Genomic DNA, 24,691 nt, shown 5'->3' on the forward strand with positions numbered 1-24,691 from the left:
AGAGGATGGCTAGCGTTTCCTCATCGAGAGACTCACATGTGGCTGACGCATGTTTACAAACATCGTGTAAGATCACATGGTAATGAGCGTTCATTTACCGTAAACTATATCCCTCTGACGCCATGGCCAGATGTCGTGCTGAGAACTTTTTCTTTTTTTTCCCTTATTGCAGCTTTATGAAAAATGAATTGTTGTGTATTTGTTTTTATTTTAGTTATTTTTTTGTTTTCTTTGTAATGATTAGCTGTATGATTATATCATTACTCGCTTATTCTCTCATCCGTGGGCATAAGAAACAGAAACAGTAATTTTACAATTGTGTCCAAAAGGCTAAATAATATACCTATTGGGTTACCCTATATATAAAACTATATATATTTTAAAACCAGTGACCAATTTTGTGCTATAACTAGGCAAAAACAGCAGTTAGGCTTTTGTTGCCACTTATCTTCAAGGATTTTCAGTTTTTCTCCTCACCGTTTTTTCCTTTGTTTGTAAATTTCCATAGATGTTTCATAATGCTTGAAGATCCAAAAATCTGTCATCCATAATGATAGAAGATGCTCAGATCTTCTTGGAACATTTTTGCAATGCCATCTTTTTTACAGCAGATGGCAGTGCGACCCACCTTTCTTTCTTTCTTCTCTCTCTTTCTTCATTTATCTCTTACTATGGTGATTATAGAAAATAAAACAAGACAATAGAGTCAAGTACATATAAATCTATCAACATTTAACTACTAGTACTAGTATTACTACTACTACTACTACTACTACTACTACTACTACTACTAATAATAATAATAATAATAATAACAGAATGCATTTACCTTGAAAGTTTAAATTTTTACTCGGATATTGTCATACGACTTCAATCCATAGAAGCCTATATCTTCTTATATGAAGAGTATCTGGTTTAAATTAATTTAAATCAAGACTGTATCACAATAGATTTGCTTTCCTACTATAATAGCGTTTATTGATTTAGTAAAAAAGAAATTTATTTTCTGACCCACATTATCGCGACTTAAACGGTAAAGCATGTTTAAGATAAACTTGGAGATCCATTCAAGCTGTTTACGGTTATTGAAGCACATCGCTGCTCTTCTTTAACGCCATTTACGGTAAATGAGGTAATTACGTCATACATCTTTTGAGTAGCTAGCAGTGAACATATTAGCACAATCAAAGGAATCCAGATGAAATGAAAACTTCGAAAGCTCTTCATGTAAGTGCACTTATCTGGAGGAAAACATACAGAAAAGCAATTCATTGTGTTTTGGAAACATTGTGAAAAGGAAAACAGACTGGCTCTTTTATGTTACCACCGTTAGCATTTTTTTTTTTTTTTTTTTCAAAAATAGCCAAAATCAATCCTCATTTCCGGAAAAAACGAGTTAAGGTTAAAACTTCTTACCAGGTTTATACGATAAACTGATAGATTGCTCTCGTTTAAATGACAAGAAATGCCCAGTAGATGGTGACAAAATACAATTAATGCTTTGTAGGATAAAAACTGACTCACCCTTCCATGTTTATTTCAGGCAGTAAACTTGTTTATTAGGCTTATCTGTCTGTCTTCTTTTTTTTTTTTAGAAACCATTTAAATGTCCGAGATGGATATAAGATATTGGTACTCACTGCAGTTTTGATGCAATTTCATTGTGACATTTTTTTTTGTTTTAATATTCATGCTTGTGGAGTGATATGGCTTTGTTTATAGTCGTCTCTGATCTGCTACCAGCAAACACCACCTTGCTGACCTTTGCGCCCTCTTCACTGTACAGACAGTGGTAGCCTTTAGCCCAGCAGGCTCAGTAAGTGAACCATTACTGCAGGCGTGTATAGCCTGTAAGAGCCAAACAACAAGGGCTGATAAAGGTCACTTTAGCTAGTATGACTGGAGTGCTTAATTTGCTGTGGGAGCATGAACTGCACACAAGCACAAATAACAAGCCAGGCTTCAGACACACTAAGCGGTCTCACCAATGTGTCTGCACATGATGGGACAGCTGACCTTGTAACCGTATGTTGTGTGACTAAATCCTTCCAGGCATCAGGAGCCAATAGGTCACTGATTTTTATAGTCGCAAAGTATTTTCTCTGCACTGGAACAACAACTGTAAGTTGGTATTATTGGTGGTTTGTTGTTAAAATAAACACAAATTTAACCCCATGTACAGTACAGACCAAAAGTTTGGACACACCTTCTCATTGAATTCAATGAGAAGGTGTGTCCAAACTTTTGGTCTGTACTGTATATGAGAACAATCTTTAAGTGTGCAATAAAACCAGTAGGAGAAGGCACATCCATTTGAATGTCTAAATAGATTAGAATATCCTTTTGTGAAAATAATAAGGCCTCAGATTTCTATCATTAGATGATTAAAGGCTCATCAAAAGTTATTGTGCCATTTTTGTGTTGGTAAAATAAGGTTAGATTTTTAATCATATAAATCTATGTATGAATCAGAGACCCAAAACAGATTAGGGATTTTGTTTACAGATTGCCTTACTTTGCTGCAGAAAATCGGTTGATAAGCCTTTCACTGGCAACATATTTGGCTAACTCATCATTTTTACTTTGATTGTGTTTAAAGATTCTTGTGTAATCTTAGCAGTGGGATTTGGAACATTTGATACAAAAGGATAATGTTGTGAGGCTGAGCATCATCTTTCAAAAACAACATTAATTGTTAATCTCCTTTAGAACTTTTTTTCACCCATGCTGCATGACATCATGACATTTAGGGCTTAGTGATTTACTGCTGGTATTCTTTAGTCAGTGTTGAAGTTGTGTCTACACCAATGTATTTTGTCTTACTAGTATTTTGCATACCTTTTTTATTATGTTTTATACCAACCAAGCATGTCCTTTAATTTATTATACAGGTGATGTTGTTTTTCTTGGTTGTCAAAAAAACTTCATCTCTTAAAATCCTCTGGGTAGCTTCAAATTTATGATTATCACAATAACAGCTACTGCAGATTTATCAACTATTTGGTGGGGCTTTTTTAAGGCAGTATAACAACTTATTGTTGTAAGATAGAATAGTTTCTCTGTTGGACCAGACTAGCCTTCTCACTCCATTTCCATCAATGAGACCTAAGGTTCATTTGTTGCTGCCTTGGTTATTCCCGTTACAGACTCACCTCAGTTAGATATAAAGTGACCTCCATTGACCAGGAATACTCCATTAGACCGGCAGTTTGAGAAATGACTTGACTCAGTCATCTAGCAGTCACAAATTGGGGCTTTTCAAACTTGCTCAAATTGCCTATTCCCACTGCTTTAGACACATCAACTGTGGATAAAATACCCACTTTCTTCCTAATAAATTCCACCTCCTAACAGGTGCCTAGAAGAAAAGATATGTGGGTTTTCACTTCAACTGTCAGCGGTTGTAATGTGCCTGATTAGGGATTACCTTACTTTATAGTTATCCAAAAATGTTTAGAATTTTAATTGCTATCTTTTCAAGAACAAAATGTCAATTCTCAAGTATATTTAATATGCAGCTGCACCTATTAATTGTACATTTTAGTTAAGACCAGGTAATGGATAACAAATTATAATAGAATATAATTTGAAAAAAAGGTTATACACAATCAAGTGGGAAAGAACTGGGATGAAACCAAATAAAATTAATGCATGCATTAGAGAAATCAAAGTCAATTTATAATAAAATCTATGTGTGTGTTCAGACACATCTTCTCATCTGTGGATTTCATTTGGTCAAATAGACTTTTTTCACTACCTTTTAATGATATCTACATAGTAACTGACCAGAAGTCTTAGCACAACTACTACGAGTTTTAGGATGTGCCGTTCACATAGCACATGAAGTTAAGTTTGTCAGCACAATCCCAGCTCTCCAACTGTTGCCCCTCCTGAAAGAGGGCCCCACAGTGGTGGCTCCAGGCTGGACATTGTGGGATCTGCTCCTGGCTCCAGGTTTGGTTCTCCGTTGAGGTCCCATCCACCCACAGCCAGCTGTCAGAAAGGTAGCGCAGGCCGCTCCACACATGGGTCGTTGAAGCTGTTCAAGCTGCAGAGATTTAGTCAGGGCGGATTCAGAGGTTAGGCTGACCAGTTCCTTGTCTAGTCTGTGGCAGTGCTCCAAAGCCTCCTTCCCGGTCTTGTTTTCTTTCACCAAAACCAGGCTGCTGTGAAAACAATAGAAAGGGAATTTTTCTTCACAGCTCACTGCTTCCCAGCCCTCGTCACTCTGTGCCACAGAGGGACTCTTCCAGTGATATCCAGAGGAAGAACAAAGCATTTTTCCCACCAGATCACTTCCAGTTGTCATTGATATCTTTGTACAGACCAGTCCAGATTTTTTTAGAATCAGCACCTCCAATCTCTAGACACAGTAGGCAACCATCAGCATTTTCTTTATCTCCTTGTCTTGATTCAGTGAGTTTGTCTTGTTCCTCCTGGTCGTTGATTGATGACAGGTCAGTGTGATGCTTTCTGCGGTATTCTCTGGCATCTGACCATGTCATTCTTTCTGAGACATAAATATTCTCTCCAAAAGAGTCACAGAGAGCCACACCGAAGAGCTCTGTAAAGAGCAGAGATCGTAGAGCCAGTGTTCTCATACTGATCATTTCTTTCGTCGCTTCCCTCAATTGGTAGTTTCATTTCTGGAATGTGAGGGGTTCTTAACTGTTGAAAATGCAGGAAGCACCCAATCACATTGTGTCTATGGTTTTTATGGAAATACCTTGGAGTTTAGGTACAATTCTACACATGCAAATGTGGAACAGTCAAATTTTCACAAACGAGGCTTAACCCTCCCGCAGTCTTAGCACGATTCTCAGGAGGAGTGCTGTAAATGTCATGGTCAGACAGCGGGAAAGTAGGGATGTGGGGGAACTGTCAGATTGTCAGTTTCCAAAACCAAATAAAAGAAGACCCTCATAAAAGTGCACACAAGGTCAATGCGACCCCGCTGGACCACATACAAAATAAAAACCTCAGCGGTCTAAATGACCCCATCTCTTAAGATCATGGGAGGGTTAAGACTGAACTGAGACAATGAAAGTGATTTTCTAAATTAATCTGTTCTTGCATGACTGATGAATTTTTTTAATCGTTTCCAAAACACATTTTGACTTACTAAATGAATTACTGAATGAACATTAGTCCATTAAAATATGTGAAATTGTGTTTACCCCTTTACAGTCTATAGACAGAGTTCTGTACTGTTCTGGGCTCACTGAAGCTTGTTAATGTTGGCATGTTTTAAATCTTATTTGTTTTTGTTCTATTTGAATACAGAGGGAAGCTTTGCTGGCTGTTTTCTGCTTTGAATTTGACAAATTGCTCATTTGCACTTAAAGGTAATCCATGTTAACAATTTGCAATTTGTTGTATGTCAGTGAGTAAAGAATGTATTGTTCTTGTACAGGTCTGCTAGAGGGTTGATGCTTCATCAGTTGATCAAATCTTCCATAAAGAAGAATATTCCCTGCTTTGCTTAGTAAAATAACTTAGCAAGGAAAGAAATAAAAAATAACAGTCTAAACATCATTCAAGGAAGTCAGATGTGTCTCAATCTTTACAAGTCAGGCAATGGCTTTAAGAAAATAGTTTTGTCTTAAGAGGCTCCTTTTAAAAAGTTGAACACAATCTTATACTTCATATGATTTAGACAAGCAGTCACAGTCAGGTTGATAAACTCAGTTGAATTTTTTTTACTTTGTTTTGTCAAAGCTTTCTGACTGAAATAAATAATGTATTTTTTTTAAGCAAAGAAGCTTTTGTTATTTTAATTTTTGGTGATCATGACATCAGTGACTCATATGAGAGAAATTTAGATTAGATCTAGTTTCAGAGATGAGATGGGGATAGTCTATGTTTTACCACTATGAACTCTGTCCGAGCCTATTTTAACTCGGTTAATTTGGGACAACATTTTAAGATAAAACAAAATGTCACCAAGGTATTCATCTACATAAAACCTGACTAAAAACGTGTAAGACAGAGATAATCACAATCCTAAGAGCAGCTGAACCTGAAGGACTTAAACATTGTCTACCAAACATATAGGCCAAATTTACCCAAAATGTAACCTCTTAGCATTTTGTTGGCTAACATCCGTTGGGGAGCCAATGGAGGTCCGTGAACAGAGGGGTGATGCTCTTTCAGGCTGATTAATGACCAGATGTTTCACATTCAATCTGGTCCATCTATAGTGAATTCAGAGGATTTATTTAAAAAAAAATCTTCTCATATATCTAAATTCATTCACTGGTTATGTAATTTTAAGTCCCAAAGTATTTTTATCGTTAGCAGACTGGTTACGTTCAAGGGGCCACATTGTGCAGGTAAACAGCATCAAATTCCATACTTTTTGAAGTAAAATAATGTAAAACATGTTAATCTGCCTTCAAGTTTGCTTAAGCCACACAAATCTGTATTTAAATGCAGAACTACAAACTACATCTGAGCTCATCAGTCCTGACAATTGAAGATGTATGCAAATAGTCTCGTCGGTGTCTTTGTTGCTTGTCTGATGGGAACTTAAATTTGCTCACAGAATCCCTTTGGTGTTGGCTATGGTTTTCTATTATGAAGATTTGGTTGAAGGTTATTGGCTACAAGATAGAAAATTTATGGTTAGTGTCAATTTTTGATTCAAACAATGTATATTATATTGTGTAACCAACTTTATTTTCTCACGCTTGTGGTTTGATGAGTTATTTTTTTATTGGTAAATCAAGTTAGCACAGCACAAATAAAATGAGAAAAACCTGGATTTTAGTAACAAAAACATTTTATGAATATAAAAACAAACATATTTATACATAGAGAACATTGTGAAAGAGAAATTAAAAACATTGGAGTGGAAGATATGCTTTACAAAAAGAAGTAGCCAAAGAAATCTAAACCCACTGTATGCTGTGAAAGGCACAGCAGGGATTTTCTTTTTCATCCTGACAACTAGAAATCTCCCACTCTGTTATGTAAACAAGCTAATTGTCCTTATAATTCCCTAAGACAGTAGTAAAAGTTGAAAATTCAAATTTGTTGCAAAAAATAGTACAAAAAGAAAAAAAAAAACAATTATAAAAACCACACTGGCACAAAATAGAGATGCACTTTTGATCCTGCCTTGAGTGAGTTTTGACTGAAGTTCAGCTGCAGAAGTTTGGTTGTTGCAGCAGAAATAAAACTAGCTGGGAACTGCAAAACTGTCCACTGACGTTTATAGATTTTTTAAAATAACTTTGGAGCAGTACAACCAAAGACTGCATGTGGTTTTCCATCTAACGTTTTGCACAATAATACACAATAATAAGGTGATCTTTGGGTTCAAAAAGAAAATAGCTATTTGAGTTGTCTTTTAAATTCACTTTAAGGCAGCAATGGATTCTTAGAAACAAGCATAAAAAATGTGTCTGTTCTTTAATCAAAACATTAGACCTCTTTTCAGCTGGTAGGCATCATTTTGTGGATTAAAGTACAAAAGGATTTTCTGCTTCTTTGTCAGATATCAACAATACATCCTTGGCATGACTTCATGATTCTACAAATATTGTCACAATAAGACTGAAGTCAGAACAGTTATGAAACTCAGAGTCTCTCTGTCAGTGTGAGCAGGCTTCTGCTAACTTCTGCAAAGATTAATGTTCTCAAACTTTTCACATTACAGGCACTGTCATCATTTCGTCATCATTTGCATCTTCATATGGAGTCTTGCTGGTTGAGTAAGAGCAGGTGGAGATGTGAATGTTTGAGATTGATTCAAGTTGAATTTGTGTCAGATGAACAGAGAGGTTAGTAGGCGACTGGCACAATGGGATGTTGAAGAGTGGTCCTTGATTCACATCTCTGTGTCAGCCACTGGGTTCTGGGTGGCAGAGTGTCCATTGGTGGTTGGGGTTTGGTTGGTCCCATTTTCAGGTGGAGATTCGCCATTGGCGGTAGGTTTGTCTGTGGGCTCCTGAGGCAGCGGGGCCACAGATACCAGGGTGTTGGCCTGGTTCTCCTCATCCACCTGGAAAGACTCAGCCTAAGGAGAGAACAGATCCACAGCTTTAGAGCAAAGCTTATGTTGGATTGGCAGAGATTTAACCTAAATCATAGCAAGGAAGTTTGTAGGAAAGTGTGTAAGGAGAGTAGATTATGCATTTCTTTTAGAGGTTTATGGGATTTTGCTTTGAGGTCTCTGTAAGACTTTAGTTCTGTTTTGACTTTTGGAAACATTTGCAAACATGTAAGTGGATACAACTTGAATGTGAAATATTCATAGACGGTCAGATCAACATTAGTGCTTCAGTTATCCTACACTTTGTTCGACAGTTTGGCCACAAATTTAACAAGAACTCTGTAAACAATTTCACAGGCGTGCCTCCATATGTAATTGCTTTAAAAGATGATGTCATATAATTTAGAAAAAAGACTAAATCATGTGCAGCTCTCTGGGAAGAAGCTAAAGAAAAAACAGCTTAAAGGAGTTTATGCCGCTTTGCGTCATGTAACAGTCAAGTGTGTCCTTCTTTTAGTCATCTAGAAAAATTAAATCCATGTGTTGTTGTTGCTGTCAGATAGACAGTTTGCTCGGTTTACTCAGCACGTTGAGAATCAACATTATTGTTTTTACATTTTTGTAAAAGCCTAGCATGTTATTCTCAATGTTGAGTAAGAGGATAAGAATTGTGAAGAACTGAAGTGGCAGTCGCTGATGGATTTAAGCTTTGTTTGTGCAAACTATGTGACAACAATAAACAACTCACCAGTCTGACACCTTTGGAGTTCTTGCGGTGCGTCTTCAAGTAATATAATCCAATCAGCAGCGCAGCCAGCAGCAGGCCAGTAAGCAGTAAGGAAACCAGTACCAACTTTGAGTTCTTCCGCCAGCGAGGAGTGGCTCTGTGCACACCAGTCTGACAGGAGAACAATTACATGTACTGTAAATCAGGCAAATAAACATTGACAATATTTAAGTGATACTGTTTTTATAAGAAAAACCCAAAGAAAGTCAGGTAATTTTCCCTTAATGTGAAAGTTTCTGAGATGGGACTAAAAACAAAAGTTTCACTGAGATTGAAAATACACATATATATATGTATATATGAAACATTTAGATAATTTTGGAAATATAGAAAAAAAATATATAATTTATAATTAACACAAAATTTCAATATTGAGTGATTGTAAATGCTGTTTCATTCAATGAAGCTTTTACTATAAATATTAAAAACTATAGGATGGACGGAGTATGTTAGGTGCTTCGTTTTGTTATGCTGTGACTGTTGTCTGGTGCTGCTGGAGTTGATTGAACCCAAATGTATGTCTGTACAATATGACCTCATCTCTCTTCTTCACTTTCTCTTTTTAAAAAACAAAGTTGAGTAATAGAAAACAGAATTAGGACATAAAATCCACTTTTTCAATTTCAACGCCCTTAAACCTCCTTGCTATTCGTAGACTTTTATTTAATTTTACTTATTGGAATTTGAGTCTTCATAATTTAGTCAATATTTTCTATTGATTAAATTATAATTCATGTTGCTTGTTTTGTTCATTAGCTGTTGATTTGCCTTTTGTTTGACTATTTTTAAAAGGTAATTAATAGTAAATATATACTGGTTGGCTGATAATGAATTTGCTTCTTGAGTTTAGGGATTTCTAGCCATTGTGATTATTTACATTTTCAACTGAAATAATTCTTAGTTTGACTTTTAAGTAATTCAGAATCACAAGGAAAACAAAGATCAACTTGTGCGTCTTTTAATGTTTGATAAGGACAACTTTGTGGAAATGAATTATTTATCCATTAGGTTGAGTTTGGGAAAATGTTGAAGCTTGTTTTAATATATTCAGTCGAAACCAGTTATATCCATACACTGTGTAAAAAAGGATAAAACAAACAGCAAAATGCAATATATTTTATTTGCTGTATGGTATGAAATCATAAAAATATTTTTAGGTCAGTTGGAATTAACAAGCTTGTTTCTTTTTGTGAAATACCAGATTTATGATAGGAATATCAGTTTTAAAATATTTTTTTCTTTCTTTCTTCAAGTTCCGATGTTTACTATAAATAATTGATTACTATGACTTTAAACAATATGGAAAAATTCAGATGATGATATCATGGCTTTGTATCCTTTTGATAGCTTAATTCATAACATTTAAGTTAAATGGAGGCACATCTGTGAATGTGTTTTAGGGCAACGTCTCAAACATCTTGATTCTGTGACATCATGGAAAACTCAACAGAAATTCAACAAGATATGATGAGGAGAATTATGGACCTCTGGGATTCTCTGTACAATTTCCAGATGCCTGACAATGCCACGCTCCTCCGTTCAAACAATTATATACAAGAATGAAAATTTTTAGCTATCAAGGAGATGTTCTGTGTGCCAGAAATAAAATGTGCCTGACCCAACTCATGCAATTTAAATGGCAATTATATCAACTACTTTGGAAAAGACTAAACTTCCTAATGGAGAGGTAAGCGCAAAGTAAAAAAAAAAAAAAAAAACGTGGCGTGAAGTAATGTTAGATAGTGAAGGAAAAATGTTATGTCTTATTAAAAAGTCTATAAGTTCATTGCTTGTTCTAATTGATAGTAATTTTTGTCTAAAACATGTAAATTGCTTATTAGATTAGTTCATAATGGAGTAATGAGGGAAATGCTGAGTATGTTGAAAGCAAAGAGACAAATGGCTGAGATCGGCCCGCTGAGAACCCAAAATTGGTCCCAAGGTGTCGGAAAAATGTTTTACTGCTGACGTGTGGATTGTTTGTGGGCTTTTTGTTTTTAACACCAGCTGTCAGTCTGGCAGCATAAAATCTCAGAGACCATCTCCCGCATCGGGGGACTGTTTCCTCTTTTCCCTTGTGTATTTCAAGTTTGATTTTAAATCAACCACTGAGTTCAGCTGACTGAGTCAATCAAACTGACTGCCTTCAGAAAGCTCCTTCACAGACCCTTCATGGTAAATGGTGTAATTTACGGCATTGGTTAGACATGTGGGATTTCTCTGGCTGTGCCTAACAGCAGGAAAGAGGTTGGAAAACATGGTAGCAAAGTTATGACAAAACTGAATGAGCAGAATAAGCACAAAGCCCAATGTGAAAAAAATGGCTTTGCAAGTAGAATTTTAGAAAAATATTTCACTTACTCTATCCTTAATGTTGACCTTGTTGAATTTGTTTACCATGCCTATCACATCATCTGCAAGTGTAAAAAAAAAAGAAATTTAAAAATGAATACAGATGGTGTTAGTACAGGAAAATAATAGTTTATGGGTTGTGACTATCATAATTTAAAATACTGACCTTCTACATACTTCCCAGATACAAGCACGTGATCCGTGTTGTTTTCTTGATAGATCTCCAGCTTACACTCTTCACCACACAATTCAGGTAGAACCTTTATCATTTTTGACTGTGTGTCTTCCTGCAAAGAATGCATTACAATGAATTCAGAGATGTTTCTAACTTAGTTCCTGATTGGTTTAAATAATTGGGAATTAAACATGACTTTCATTGCTAATCCCAAAATGCTTTTTATCCAAATGCTTTTGCACATATCTTAGAGAATCCTGCCAGGAACACTCTTTCAGGTTCAGCGTTCTTATATAAATACAGATAAGGAATTCTGCATACCATCACTGAAACAACAACTCTGTGCATAGCACCAGAGTGAAGGCATTCAAACCAAAGCACCTTTACATGGGCAATATTAGTTCCATATTTAAGCCAGAGTTTATTTTAGGAAAGACAAATGTGTTTTGGCACGGGCAGCATTATATTTCATAAAGAACATCTTTTATGTAATTTCTTTGGTTGACTACGCACAACTATTGCATTTTTGCAATTTGTATCCATTGTTTAAAGATAAATAATGTACTTTTTTCTTTATTCTGCTAAAAACAAAAGCTCACAAAAAGCAGATGTATTAACTTCAGATCTCCACGTAAAAGCTGCAGACCCTAAAGCTCTCATAATGATATACCAAGGAATTTATCTTTACAAAAAGAAACATACACTCACATACACCCACATTTTTGCCCCAGGCTATTACACATTACGCATTCTACAGAAGCAGCGGGCCCACCCATTGTGCTGCCCTCCCACTGTCTTCACAGTCCGTGCCCTTGGTTTACAGTACTCGCAGGAGAAATCTGTTGGACTTTCCAAGCTGTTTTGGAAACAAATGTATGTGCACACAATTTGACTGAGTCACTAGCTTCTGAACTGTTTGTACAGATAAAATGAGAAAAAAATGTTGCTGAGGTTAAGTTTGGAAAGCTGATGGGTACCTAGGGAGGATAAACAAAGCTAGTGAGACACTATTTGTCATTGTGGTGAAGTTTGAAAAGGAATTTTGAAATGAACTTCCAGTAAAACCACAATATTCTAAATCACAAATATGTAAGACGAAGACCAAGGTGAAATTATTTTGAACTTACACATTTGGTGGATGACTTCAGTTTCACAAGAACAGCGTTTTTGTCTTCCACAGCCTCTTTGGTCACGCAGACGACATCTCGCTGCAGAGAGAAGCCAGAATGTTTCATCTCTTATTTATGAGTAAGCTTATGAGTGCTGCTAGGTTGTATAGAGGAGCTGGGTATAAGACCAGTGCTGAGTGTATTTAACATGTGTAATTACACAGAAATTGACTTTGTTTTCCCTCTGGAGGGATTTGTTGGACATTTTTCTAACTTACCCCAGGCAGGTTGTCGCCTCTGGCCGAGTTGGGTGCTGGCGTATTTGGATTTACAGCCGGCTGTTTTGTGTGAATCATATCCTTTTTTGTTTTCTCCAACGGTACAATGGTTGGTGTGTCTGAAGTGCTGTTGTCTTCTGGTTTAGGTGTCTCTGGAGAAGGCTTGCTTGTCTCCGGTGTGGGTAAAACCATCACTTGACCTGATGTCTTTGTAGTACCTGAAGAAAACAAGACTTTATGAGTAATGTGTGAGCCAGAGCAGGGGAAAACATTTTAGAGGGCTGTATTAGTGTTTACCTCTGAAGAAAATTTCTTTATGCTTTGATTACTAAAATAAATATATTCTTATGGGAACTTGAGAACCAAGCTCTTTTTTTCTTACTTGTACTTTTAAAATATATTTTATGACTTGGCATCTTACCAGGTTTTGCAGTAGTGTTTACAACCCCGTCGCCTCTTACACCTTCCTGTGCCATGACTCCTGTTGTAAAATAAGAACAGACAACATTGTTTATGCCTACATAGACTGTTGTAGACTGACTATGAAGAACTAATTCTATACCCACATACATTAGACATATTATGTACATTAGAGCTATATGCCATTTTTCACATGTTCAAATATGTAACTTTTGTTTTTACAATTTTTTGACATGTTGTAAATTGGAGTTTTACCCTGAGTTGGACTGAATTAACTTCAATGCTAGAAAATATATTTTTGATTGAAATCCACATTACCTTTAAACCTATTTTTCTAATTGAGGATGATATATATATATATATATATATACACACAAAGTAGTCAATCTGTATATCCCAAAATTTTTAGGAGGTTAATGTATTTTTTTTGTTACTTTGTCAGAGTTGCAAAAAAATTTGTATGTTTCTCAACAACAACAACAGGATATGGACCACTCCTTCTCAGAGAATGCTAAATTTGTAGAATGCTTGAACCCAGACCTTTTGAGTGAAAATCACTGGATGTTTATGGCCTAACTCACTAGATTAAAAAAGGGCAAAACCCATATTAATAAACTAATTTGTATTTTATCATTTATTTACATGTTGTATTTTAGAAAAATATAATTTGTCAGTGAAATATTTTCACTACAGTTCTTTAATCTCTTGGCCCTTTCAGTCCAAACTTCTACCATTCCCAGATTGCAGCCAGAGGCCTTATACAATCATTCCCAGGGATGCAAATCAACCTCAGTTTGCACTTTGGATTTCAGGGCCTTTTTATTGCATTAATGCAGTGGTTCCCAAAGATTTTCTTCTGGTTTCCCCCAAACTCCACTGAAGTTTATTTCACACTTCAGGTTGCAACAAAACACACTACAAACCATTTTTACAGTGAAACACTTTTGTGTAACTGTTTTGTTTTTAAATTATTCATCCATACCTCTTCCCTCCCCCCCCCTCCCCCCTGCAATGGCACTGCGCCCCACACTTTGGGAACCACTGCATTAATGAAAGACCTGGTAGCAACAAAAATAGGTTTCTGATCTATATTGGTCATCATAATATTGATCAAAGTCAAACAGTTTTTGTTGTTTCTTTCAATTGTGAAATTTTCAGCTGCTAAAGTTTAATAACTTTGTTTGCCTTATGGATAGGTTTGATTTTCTTGACTAATTAATAAATATACTACCACACCCTGTGGCCACTGTTAATGAACCTGAGGTCGGTAATGCTGAGATTTGTTCAAGCTCTGTTGCAAATGTTGCAAAGAAAAAAATTCCATATTCCTTAGGCTCTTAGAACCGAGTACAAGAGGGAAAATAGCTTCTGGAAAAGTTGTTAGTACATGTTTTTTTTTCTCTAAATTTCAAATACATTATAAATTTATGGCGAATCAATAAATTGTCTCTGTACATAATTGATCGGAAAGCATTATTAGACTTCATATCTACACATTTTTCTGAAAGCTCATCTGAGTTTCATTTTTTCTTTGAATGCAGAACCTCAGCATTCATTCCCTTTTTCTTCCCTCTGCCTGACAAGCAAACAGCATTACTTCAGAGTGAAAAAATGCCCATGATGCCTTGTCTCTGCAGATTAGATTCTCTCTACGCTCTTACTATGTCATTCCTTGTTTGCCATTTTTATTTATATTTTTTACCTTGTCTGCATTTTCTCTTCTACTTGGGTGCAGGATTAACATCCATAATAAACTATAATCAGAACTGTGTAATTAAAAAGATATGGACAACTTTGTTTCAATATTAGAGCAAATGCTATATAATAAAAAATGCATACTTCTATTTTAAGAAACTGATAGCTTTGTAGAAAGGTTCTGTATTGGGGATCACTAAAGAAAATAGTTTACTTAAATTAGAGTTTTGCTGAATAGAGGTACACAAGTCATTAAGTCACAGGTGTTGAACTCCAGTCCTCAAGGGCCGGTGTCCTGCAACTTTTAGATGTGCCTCTGTTGCACCACACCTGAATAGAATAATTAGATCATTAGCAAGGCTCTGGAGAACTTATCTACTCAGTGGCCCTTGAGGACTGGAGTTTGACATCCCTGCATTAAGTGATATCTACTGCTAGCATCATACTGTGACCTTAGCACTTGATCTTTCAGAAACAGTAAATGCTGTAGTATTAGAATTGAATCGAATTAATGTACCACAGCTACAGAAATAGTGCAAGTGCTGCATACATGTTGCATAATTGACCTAATAATAAGACCACGTGAGTCGTAATTATTTTGTATGAAGTCTATCTTTACTCAAGAAGATTCACCGACACTAGGACGCTGAATCCTTGAAGTGGCTCTAACGGCAAGACTGTTCACCTTATTTTTGATTAATTCAGTTAATATTAGTTTGACCTCCTGGGGGCACTCTTTGACTTTCTGTAAAGTATAGAACTTTCATCCCAAGATGGTCAGGTGATCATTTGGTCATAATGGAAAATTTCAAAGCAACAAAAATAATGACAGTTCAACATTGACACACTTACTCCTAACACAAATATGTTGTTCAAAATTGAGGCACATTGCGACACATGCCATAACCATGACAGAACATATTGTTTCACTCAAAGTGGCTCATTCCCAACATGCATGGCAAGAGTAAAAACTTTGGCCTGACTCTTTTGGTTTTCAAATATGTATTTTCTAGAGAAAGTGTGGGCAGCCTAGTATCTGTGTATGTTTTTGTGTTTTGAGATCTGAGAAATGCCAATAAGTACAACACTTATTCTGCTTTGCATTCACATATTTTGAGTATTTCTATAGTGAAACGCAGTAGGAATATTGTCATGTAGCACATGTAGCACGATGTAGTTAGCCCTCCCAACATTTTTGGGGGTTTTTTTCTCCAAGAATTCACTCTTTTGTTCCCAAACGGAGTCCTCTCTTTATCTGTCATCACTTGATCTGTGTTTCTTTTAATTTATTTTATTTTATTTTTTTACAAATAAGGCAGATGGATTTTTCCCAAGGACAGGATTACAACACACATCCATTTGCTTTCTCAGATAAATCATTGTGAAAGACAGGTGCCACAGCTACAGAGCAAACAGTGTGTCTACCATATGGGCCAGAACCTCCTGGGGGTCTACTGGGATGTGTGTATGTGTGTTGGTGACTATCCAGGGCAGTCCAAGTTGACACATACATTTACTGTTATAGCAGATTTTTTTTCATACAGCATTTTCATAGATATGACAGCACACAAATAGAGTCTTTTTAACATCAGCTACAAGGAGACTGTTTAATTTTTAACCAGCTAGCTTGCTAAAATCCTTTCTGTCTATGATTATTTTGTGCCATTTCCAAATGCTCCACGTCCTATCTTTGGATAAGCAAGAATTAATTAAAAAGTGATCAGTGTGTGCTCTCACAACCTCAATAAAGAACATTCTAGGGACATTAAATGTCTTTTCAGTTTGATGAACATAGCCGCTAATTACATGTTTTTAATGAAGAAACATTTGATGTGTGACAAAATGATAAATGTTCTCCTTCCTGTCACAAACAGAAGCTTAATATCTTTAATTATTTGCATATTAAGCATTTCCCAATGTTGCAGTTGATGGGGAGTATATTTCTTTTTTGGACTTTGTTTAGACCTCTTTTCCCAGCCTTTAGATTGAAGCTGCCATTCCTTCTCCATCACTTGGTGGCCTGTCTGTATATTTTACCAGGAAGGATAAGGTTTAAAGTGGGTGAGGTGGTCAAGGATAAATTAGGTTGTCTCTTACAAATGTGATGTCCAAGAATGCTGGGCCCAAATTGTCTAGTTTCTACTCTCTATGTTGCACTCTAGGGAAATTTTACTTGACTGGAAAGTAAAACTGAACTTGTGGTTTGGCAAAGTCTATTATTTCACACTGTGACAGTTTTTTGGGTCTTTTTTCTAATCTGATATTTCGATGATTTTGTGGTAAGTCACTGGATATGAATTTTTACCTTTTTACCAGTATGAAAACCCTGGAAGACTTGTGTTTTCCCAAATTATTTTGCTATATATTTTTCTAATAATTGCTTAAAAAACAAATATCCAACATATATGAAAGATAAAATTTTTCCAACCAGCTTTAGACATGATAATAAAAAAACCCTAGATGCTGACCAATTATTACTTATTTCATAACAACAAGCCTTTTAGAGCAACAAGAAAAATGCTTGTATGAATCAATAAACATCAGGATCTGACTTGTTATTGCTTTGCTCTGACTGAATCCTGACCAAAACTTTTAAAATGAAGCAACCATAAATGTCAAATAACAAAATTTTGGGGCTTGTTACAGCCAAACCATAAAATGTTTGTAATTTAGTTGTATTATTTATTGCGGCCTGTGTTAAGCAAGTAGCATTTGTCTTGATTTGAGGTAAGATGGTAACCTTCGTGGTGATTGGCTGCCTCTGGTGTTTGCCAAAACTTTACTCCTATGTGAGGTCTGTAAACTTCCCGACATTATAACCTATTGTACTCTTCACTTCACAGACTTTCTCTCTAAAAGCCACAGGACTATACAAGGAGTTTCCAATTATTGCATATTTGTGAGTCAACACTTGAGGTGCACATCTACATCAGATATCCCTGGAGGCTCCTTTTTTGTAGGGTTTGAAACAGCTAGGGTACCAGCTTCTTGCAGTTATTGTGTGAACACAACAGGACTTAAACTGTCCCAATCACACCAGACTCCATATGTTATTTGGCGCTGGTCCTGACTTCATTGCTCTCTTGAATATTTTCCCACCAGATTTCTCTGAAAGATGGCTGTGGTCTGGAAAAGCTCCACCCCGCGCCCCCCCATCTCCTGGGACTCTGGATGGAGGAATGTGGCAGAAGACAAGCCCTCTGCTCCACGCCCTTTTCCCTCCCAGCTCTCCATCTCTCTTTACCATATCCCAGTCACGCACAGCTAATCCAAAGCGCTTATGGAGGTGAGATTTGGGCTTCAGCCGTCACTCCTTACATACAATGCTGTAACATAAAGCCAGATTCCAAGAGATAGCAACTGCTTACACTCAATTACCTAAAAAGCTTTCCCTAAAATTGTCCCAGGGTGTGGTTCATGGCTCAACACACAAATCTACTTTACACACCACTTGTCCTTTCTCTGTCAGCTACAATAACTTCAGATTTATATTCATCTGCTAGTCTTTAAATATTCTAGCTTTTTCAGTGAGTAGAAAAGGTTTGAGGCATCCAATAAACATTTTCTAGTAAAAAGACGCACAATTGCCATCTCAACAGCCATCGAGTTTTATGATGCTTTTCTTTGATCTTGTAACTTTGGATAATGTTGTGAAAATATGGAGAACATTTTATATTTAATGAAGAGACAACATGTGTCCATTTAAATTTAAGAGACTTATCAGACTCCCATAGGATGTTTTCCTGAAGTATGCTTGAGTTCTGTACTGGAAAGCTAAGATTGTTTTTACTTACATCACTGATAAAATTAAGAAACTGAAATTGCTGTACTTGGGCAAAGCCTTCAAGTTCTTATTTGCTTTACCCCTGACACAAAATCTCCTTTTTCATTAAATATATGACAAATCTAAACGTGCATACCCTGAAAATGTCCTTAACATATTTCCACAAATTGCTGTTACATCATTCTAAATCCCCCCTTGCTATGGGTCTAATTTTAACCTTGCTTCTTAGAAAATGTGTTTTTACTGGAATCTTGGAAAGTGTGAAAACACTGTGTCAACTCCAATGTTTGCATCAAATCACTTCAGGTCAGCAGGGAATCCTTTAATGTGGCCCCAGAGGAACGGGCTTTCAGACAGCTGAACAGACACATCTTAGAGCGCCTCTGAATCTCGGTTGAGCAATTGGATCTGGTTCTGTGCATTCGCACCTCTTTTTAGTGCCATCCACTTGTGATGGAATCACCTGGGATGAATGTTTGCACCATGTCTGAACAGCTTCAGGGTCATTACATCCCCAAGGGTCCAAGCCCCTCCCTGGTTCTTTACAGGAAACATCTCTGCTATGTAATTGGGCATAGTGAGGTGATAATGGTCTGCACACATTAGTGGACCACCGTGTTAAAGTCCTTGTGTGTGACCATGTCTCCACTTGTACCTTTATTGCCACATTTAACTTGTGAAGGTTACAACATAACAGCCTGTTCTCTGCTATAAAAGACTGGTGGTTTTTTAAAGCTTACTACACTAAGTGAGGAGCTTTAACAGATTTTACTTAACATGAACATGGCCTAAATATTTTAACTGAATGGTGCAGGGTCTGTTCATACAATGCATTAATCAATGTTATACAATTGCTACCTGTTATTTCCATGCACCATATAGAAAGAGGCACATCAATTTTTCTCAAGTAAACTAGCCTATACTAGCATAACGAAACACAGAATATTTTAGAGGATTTTCTATTATTTCCTTTAACTTCAGAGGTCTACTTCCACAAAAATCTAAATATAAAGAAATGTCATTACTCACAGAGTAACAACTCTGGACTGACATGAGTCACTAAACAACTAAGAAGCCTTTACTACAAAAGCAACATAAAAGCCAGAATACAGCTGCATTTAAAAATCTGCTGTGATCTGGTTTTATTTGTTCTGGTTGGCTTTTTTCAAATTAAATTACAAATGCACTCTTAGGTTTTGGGAACATCTGCGAACTATGAGACTGGTGCAATATCATGTTATACAGGTGGTTTCCTGCAAGAGGAACTGGCGCACTTCAAATAATGGATGACAACATGAGAAAATAATATGACATGGACAATACAGCAACATCTTAAGACATCAGACAGGAAATTAACGCATGGGGACAAATGTATAATGATCCTAAAATGTACCACCAAATTAGTAACAAAGTTTGAAGAAATATTTTCAGTTTCCAGTAGGAACAATATTATGTTGTGTCTTGTCTTGTGAGATTTCTATCATTTAAACCCTCACTGGTCTTAAAGAGTCTATATTTGTAAATTTGTGCAGAGGAATGTGACATTGGAGAATGGTCTCGTAAGGTTAAGCATGCTGTGCAACCCTACCCACTTTGAAACAACAGACCGCTGACCCCACCATCTTGACCCCCTCACTGCGCCCCAACTGCAGCCCCTCCCCTGTCATTCCTGTCACAGCGATTAATAGCAGCACCCAGGCTATTCTTCTCTCAAACCAACTGCATCTTATGGTTTCAATCAGGCCAGAAAGGTTGACTTCACTGAGCGCCTGCCCAGCTGCAGAATTCACCCGACCCAACCCTGAGGCCACTGCAGCTCCTTATCAAAAGCGTGATGCCTGTTTCTAAAGAACCACAATCAGGAAACATGGCATCTGCTTTCAATTGGAGGGGCTTATATCACTCCCCCACCCCTGACATGCTCAAATACACACACACACACCCCTACACACACACACCCACACACACACACACACACATACAATTGACTGCTAACGTTTCACTGCCTTGTGCATTATCTTTAAATGAGCCCGTCTGGTTTGAGTGTGTGCTGGTAGATAGGGAGGGGATCTTGTTGCAGAGTCAGATTTCAACTGCTCAGAGCCTCCAGACTGATTTTGTCCAGAAATAAAAAAGATTTTAGTCAACCTGTGTCTGTCTCAAAATCTGAGAGTAAAACAGAATAATTACTTGTGCTGACATAGGTGGGACAATCACTACCATTCTAACCTTTTAGTATGGATTGTTGCAATCTGATACAGACAGATTTTTTTTTCTCTTTTCCTTCCTTTTATGTAATTAGGAGACCAAGTTAAGTTGTCAGCTTGTTTTTGTTGCTGGTTCAAAAATATTTTCTCTTACTTCTGTATCTGTTGACTCATACTTGAATAAATACACGGAAAATTTCTTAAATATGAAGAAACAACAAAAAAAACACAGAGTTAATTTGAAAAGCAGATTTTTTTTTTACTCTGAATAGACAAACACTCACTAGTGTGACTGATTTCTCCACCCTGTTAGGTGTTTGGATGTTTTTCTGTTTGCATTCACATATGTGCTTGCCATTGCTGGCTGACTTGACCCTGAAATTTGACTTGGCATATTATGAGCTCTTTCCCTCATGCAATGGAATGAACGCTATGTTGACATTGCTTCTGTAATTCTTCGGTACATCTGTTACTTCAATGAGTGCTATGAAAACAATGATTTACATAATTATATACCCAGGGGTTGGCAGTGAGGTTGGGCAGGGTTCGTTGCTTCACTAGAAAACCTCCTTAAACCACTTCACAGTCTAGGCAGAGCAGAAGCCGGTTTATGTGCAGTCCTCATGTGTTTATGCTAAAGTTTTCCTGCTCAAAGATTCCCTGTATGTGAATGTGACTACAAAGTAAAGGTAAGCACCTTGCAGACCAGCTCTTTTAATCTAATTCTTCTTTTTACATAGTGCAACAAAAGCTGCCTTAACAAGCACAATCTGTGAGTTCTGTTTTATAACGCACAGATTTCAACCTATGGGGTTGAATTGTCATTTGATTGAGGAAAAAAAAAAAGGTTACATATATATAAATATATAACTATATATTTCCAAAAGTGTGGCCAAATGTAAGTTGTAGGTAACGTTTGAAAAAGTATAAAGTTAAAATTCCATGTTTAGTTTTCACATTTTAACATGTGAAAACTTTCAGACGTTCTGAAATTTTAATCTTGGTAAGAGATAAACATTTGAAAGCATTTAAAGGAAAGGGGGAATACATAAAATGAAAGGTCAGCATTCTTTATATTTTGGCTACTTGAGCAAAAATGGAGCTCAACAAGAGCTCTATCTATATGTTATTTAGTTGGCTTCCAAAATGGAGCAAAGCTACTTCACCAACAACTCTTGGGTTGTTGGTCAAGCACAACATGCAAAATTGTTTTGCATTTCCACCAGTCTGCCCTCCAAAGACAGAGATGGTGTATTGCATGTCTTTGTGGGTTTCTAAAGACCATGTGTTTTCAAGTCTTTAGTGTTTTATGCCTTCATTTCATACTCATGATTTCATCCTCTTGCATGTTGTTTTTGCAAACAAACCACTTTATACCCTATGATACATGCAAATATATAATTACAGTGCTTTTTTGAGTATTTTCATGAGCTGCATAACAAAAATACTCATAAGAATGTTCAAATCTCTCTCATTTCCATTGATTGTGGTTCTGTTGCATTTTCATTTGAGCCACTTGACTGCTGCTCAAACCAAAGGATCGCTGAGATACATTCTGCCAGCAGATACTAGAGATTTATAATCAATTTTGTTGCAGTATGTGATCAGTAGATTATAGGAGATTACATAAATGTTTTTTTAAGTACAAAATGACCATAAGCTGCAGAAGTAGAAAAAAGCCAAGCAGCAGTGACCAGGACTTGGCATAAATGCAAGTGTAAACTCAAAAGTTTTGTTAAATTGTTTCTTAAAAGGCTTGTGCAGGTTGAACTTATTACTTGGAAGCTAATGACAAGCTGTAAGTATATTATATTTTAGGATGTAAATAAAACCTCACGTGTTAAAATAGGCTACCTAGAACTATCATTCCATTCTCAATCAATTAACTTTTCTTGGATTTTATATGTTTTAATCTAAGTGTGATGTACATATTTTTGTTTTTTTAAATGGAAAAATATGCATGGCTGCAAAGCTATTAAGTTTAGCATAGTAAGTTATTAGTGTTAGCTGCAAATTATAAAAGGTTTATAATGTAAAAAATGAGGAGAATTAATCTCAGGATGTGTTCTTGGAGTTATTGAGGGTTTTGAGGGAATCTACTGTTCATCTCTGGTTTTATCCCAATAAAGTTGTACAGTAAGTACAGTAAATCCTCTAAGGAGGATTTATGTCCTCCTTAGAGAACATAAATTTTTCATCTATATTGAGGAAAAACCTCTGTCATGTACAGTTAAAGGAAACTGATACCTTACCCTAACATCTCATATTCTCTTCTTTGTTGTTCAATATTTTTCCACACACATTTGATTTGGGTGTGTCAAATTGCTGGAGTTGCTTTGACTGTGATGTTCATAAAGATTTTTTTTGTTGTATTTTTAATCAGCAGCATCATAAAAGTTTTTCTGCCTCTGATTATGAATCTTTAGGTTGAAATTATATCCATGCCTCTTTGTTATATAAATCAGACACAGCTGCCTCTCTTGGTTGATGATCTCATTATTGTAGCTTACCCACCATGAAAAAGACAGGAGGATTGAATTAGGGAGACCAATGTGTTTTCATTTCTAGCCACAACAGAGTGCTGTGGACTGTATTGTAATTGCACCTCATTCCCAGCACTATTTTTCTTTTCCTATATTCATTTCTTTGTCATGACTTTGTGGACATCTTAAACGTTATGTAATAGGCAGGGTTTTTTTTATCCATTATGTGGTAAATCTTTTTTTTTTTATCTTCTGGCACTGGAGGCAATTTAAGGAGTAAAGTTGTGGCCGCATGTAATGACATTCAGATTTTACTTCACCTAAAAGTTTAAGTCAGGCATCTAAAAATAAATAAATAAATAAAGTATTGCCATTTTTAATGTTTTAGTTGTGCTTGATTCTGTCTCAGGTTTTTTTTGATAATCTCAGGATCTTTATTGATGTTTATTTGATTTAACTTTATAAAAATATACATAAGATCCAATGTTTTAGATTAGTACTCTCACTGTACTATCAGTACTACCACTGTGGTAATGAATTAAGTATCAACTTGTTTGTTCTTTGTACACACTGTTTAAAACCGTTTTTGTTGCTAAATCTCCTTCTGCATCAACTCAGCCACATATGAGATGCATGTTAACAACCAAGCACCACGCCCTTCTCTCACCCATGCATCGACCAGCCTCATATTTCATCCAGCTAAATATAAACACACATTTCTCAAACTTTTCAAAGGTCGCAAAAAAATATGTTCAGTGAAAAGCAGCAAAAAGGCAGTGAAGATTTATAAATATTTAAAGAAGAAAGTAAATTACATTGTAAGAATTATCAAAATTAAGAAAAAGAAATGTATAAAAAAGTCACACATCTATAAAAACATTGCTATATAAAGAAATGTTTTTGCATTTCTTTAAAAATGAAAGTTTGTTCTATTAAGCAAGTTTTTCTTTCAGCATACTTAAAAGTGTCTTCCAGACACAAAATCATTTTTCATTGATTTACGCTTGGATTCCAGATAGAGAGATAGTTGTAGGGTTAAAACCTGTATTTAACTGACCATATAAACAAACACCACTCCACTCCAGCCCCACCCGTCCAGGGGCTCCCTGTCCAAAAGGATGGTTATTTAATCCCCAAGAAATGACCGTCTTGGCACCGAGTATTTTTACCTACCGCTCAAAAGTTGGCCGATGAGAAGCAAAGCGAAAGCCAACATTGTGGAGGGCCCATTTGTTCTCTGTCCAGATGATGCTGCCATTCTCGTCCTGAGTGCACTCACGCGGGAGTGAGAGAAAAGAGAGGGAAGAAAGAGTACGAGAAATAGGGCCAAGCTGGTTGAGTCGGAGTAGTTTAGGGTTTCCTCTTACCCAGAGTGGGACAGACTGGATAAAGCACTACTTGTGTT

General features: G+C 36.3%; 1 protein-coding gene across 1 annotated transcript; it reads right to left on the reverse strand.

Moving 5' to 3' along the window:
* Positions 1 to 6,763: 6,763 nt before the first annotated feature.
* On the reverse strand, positions 6,764 to 24,691 carry LOC116710929 (hematopoietic progenitor cell antigen CD34). Its single transcript, XM_032550235.1, has 8 exons — positions 24,460 to 24,691; positions 13,119 to 13,178; positions 12,698 to 12,915; positions 12,438 to 12,518; positions 11,302 to 11,422; positions 11,145 to 11,197; positions 8,745 to 8,894; positions 6,764 to 8,020 (listed from the first exon to the last, which is right to left on the reverse strand). The coding sequence occupies exons 1-8, from the start codon at positions 24,542 to 24,544 to the stop codon at positions 7,832 to 7,834; spliced, it is 957 nt and encodes a 318-aa protein (XP_032406126.1). The 5' UTR covers positions 24,545 to 24,691; the 3' UTR covers positions 6,764 to 7,831.

Source organism: Xiphophorus hellerii, chromosome 20, assembly GCF_003331165.1.
Source record: "Xiphophorus hellerii strain 12219 chromosome 20, Xiphophorus_hellerii-4.1, whole genome shotgun sequence".
NCBI classification, from domain to species: Eukaryota; Metazoa; Chordata; class Actinopteri; order Cyprinodontiformes; family Poeciliidae; genus Xiphophorus; species Xiphophorus hellerii.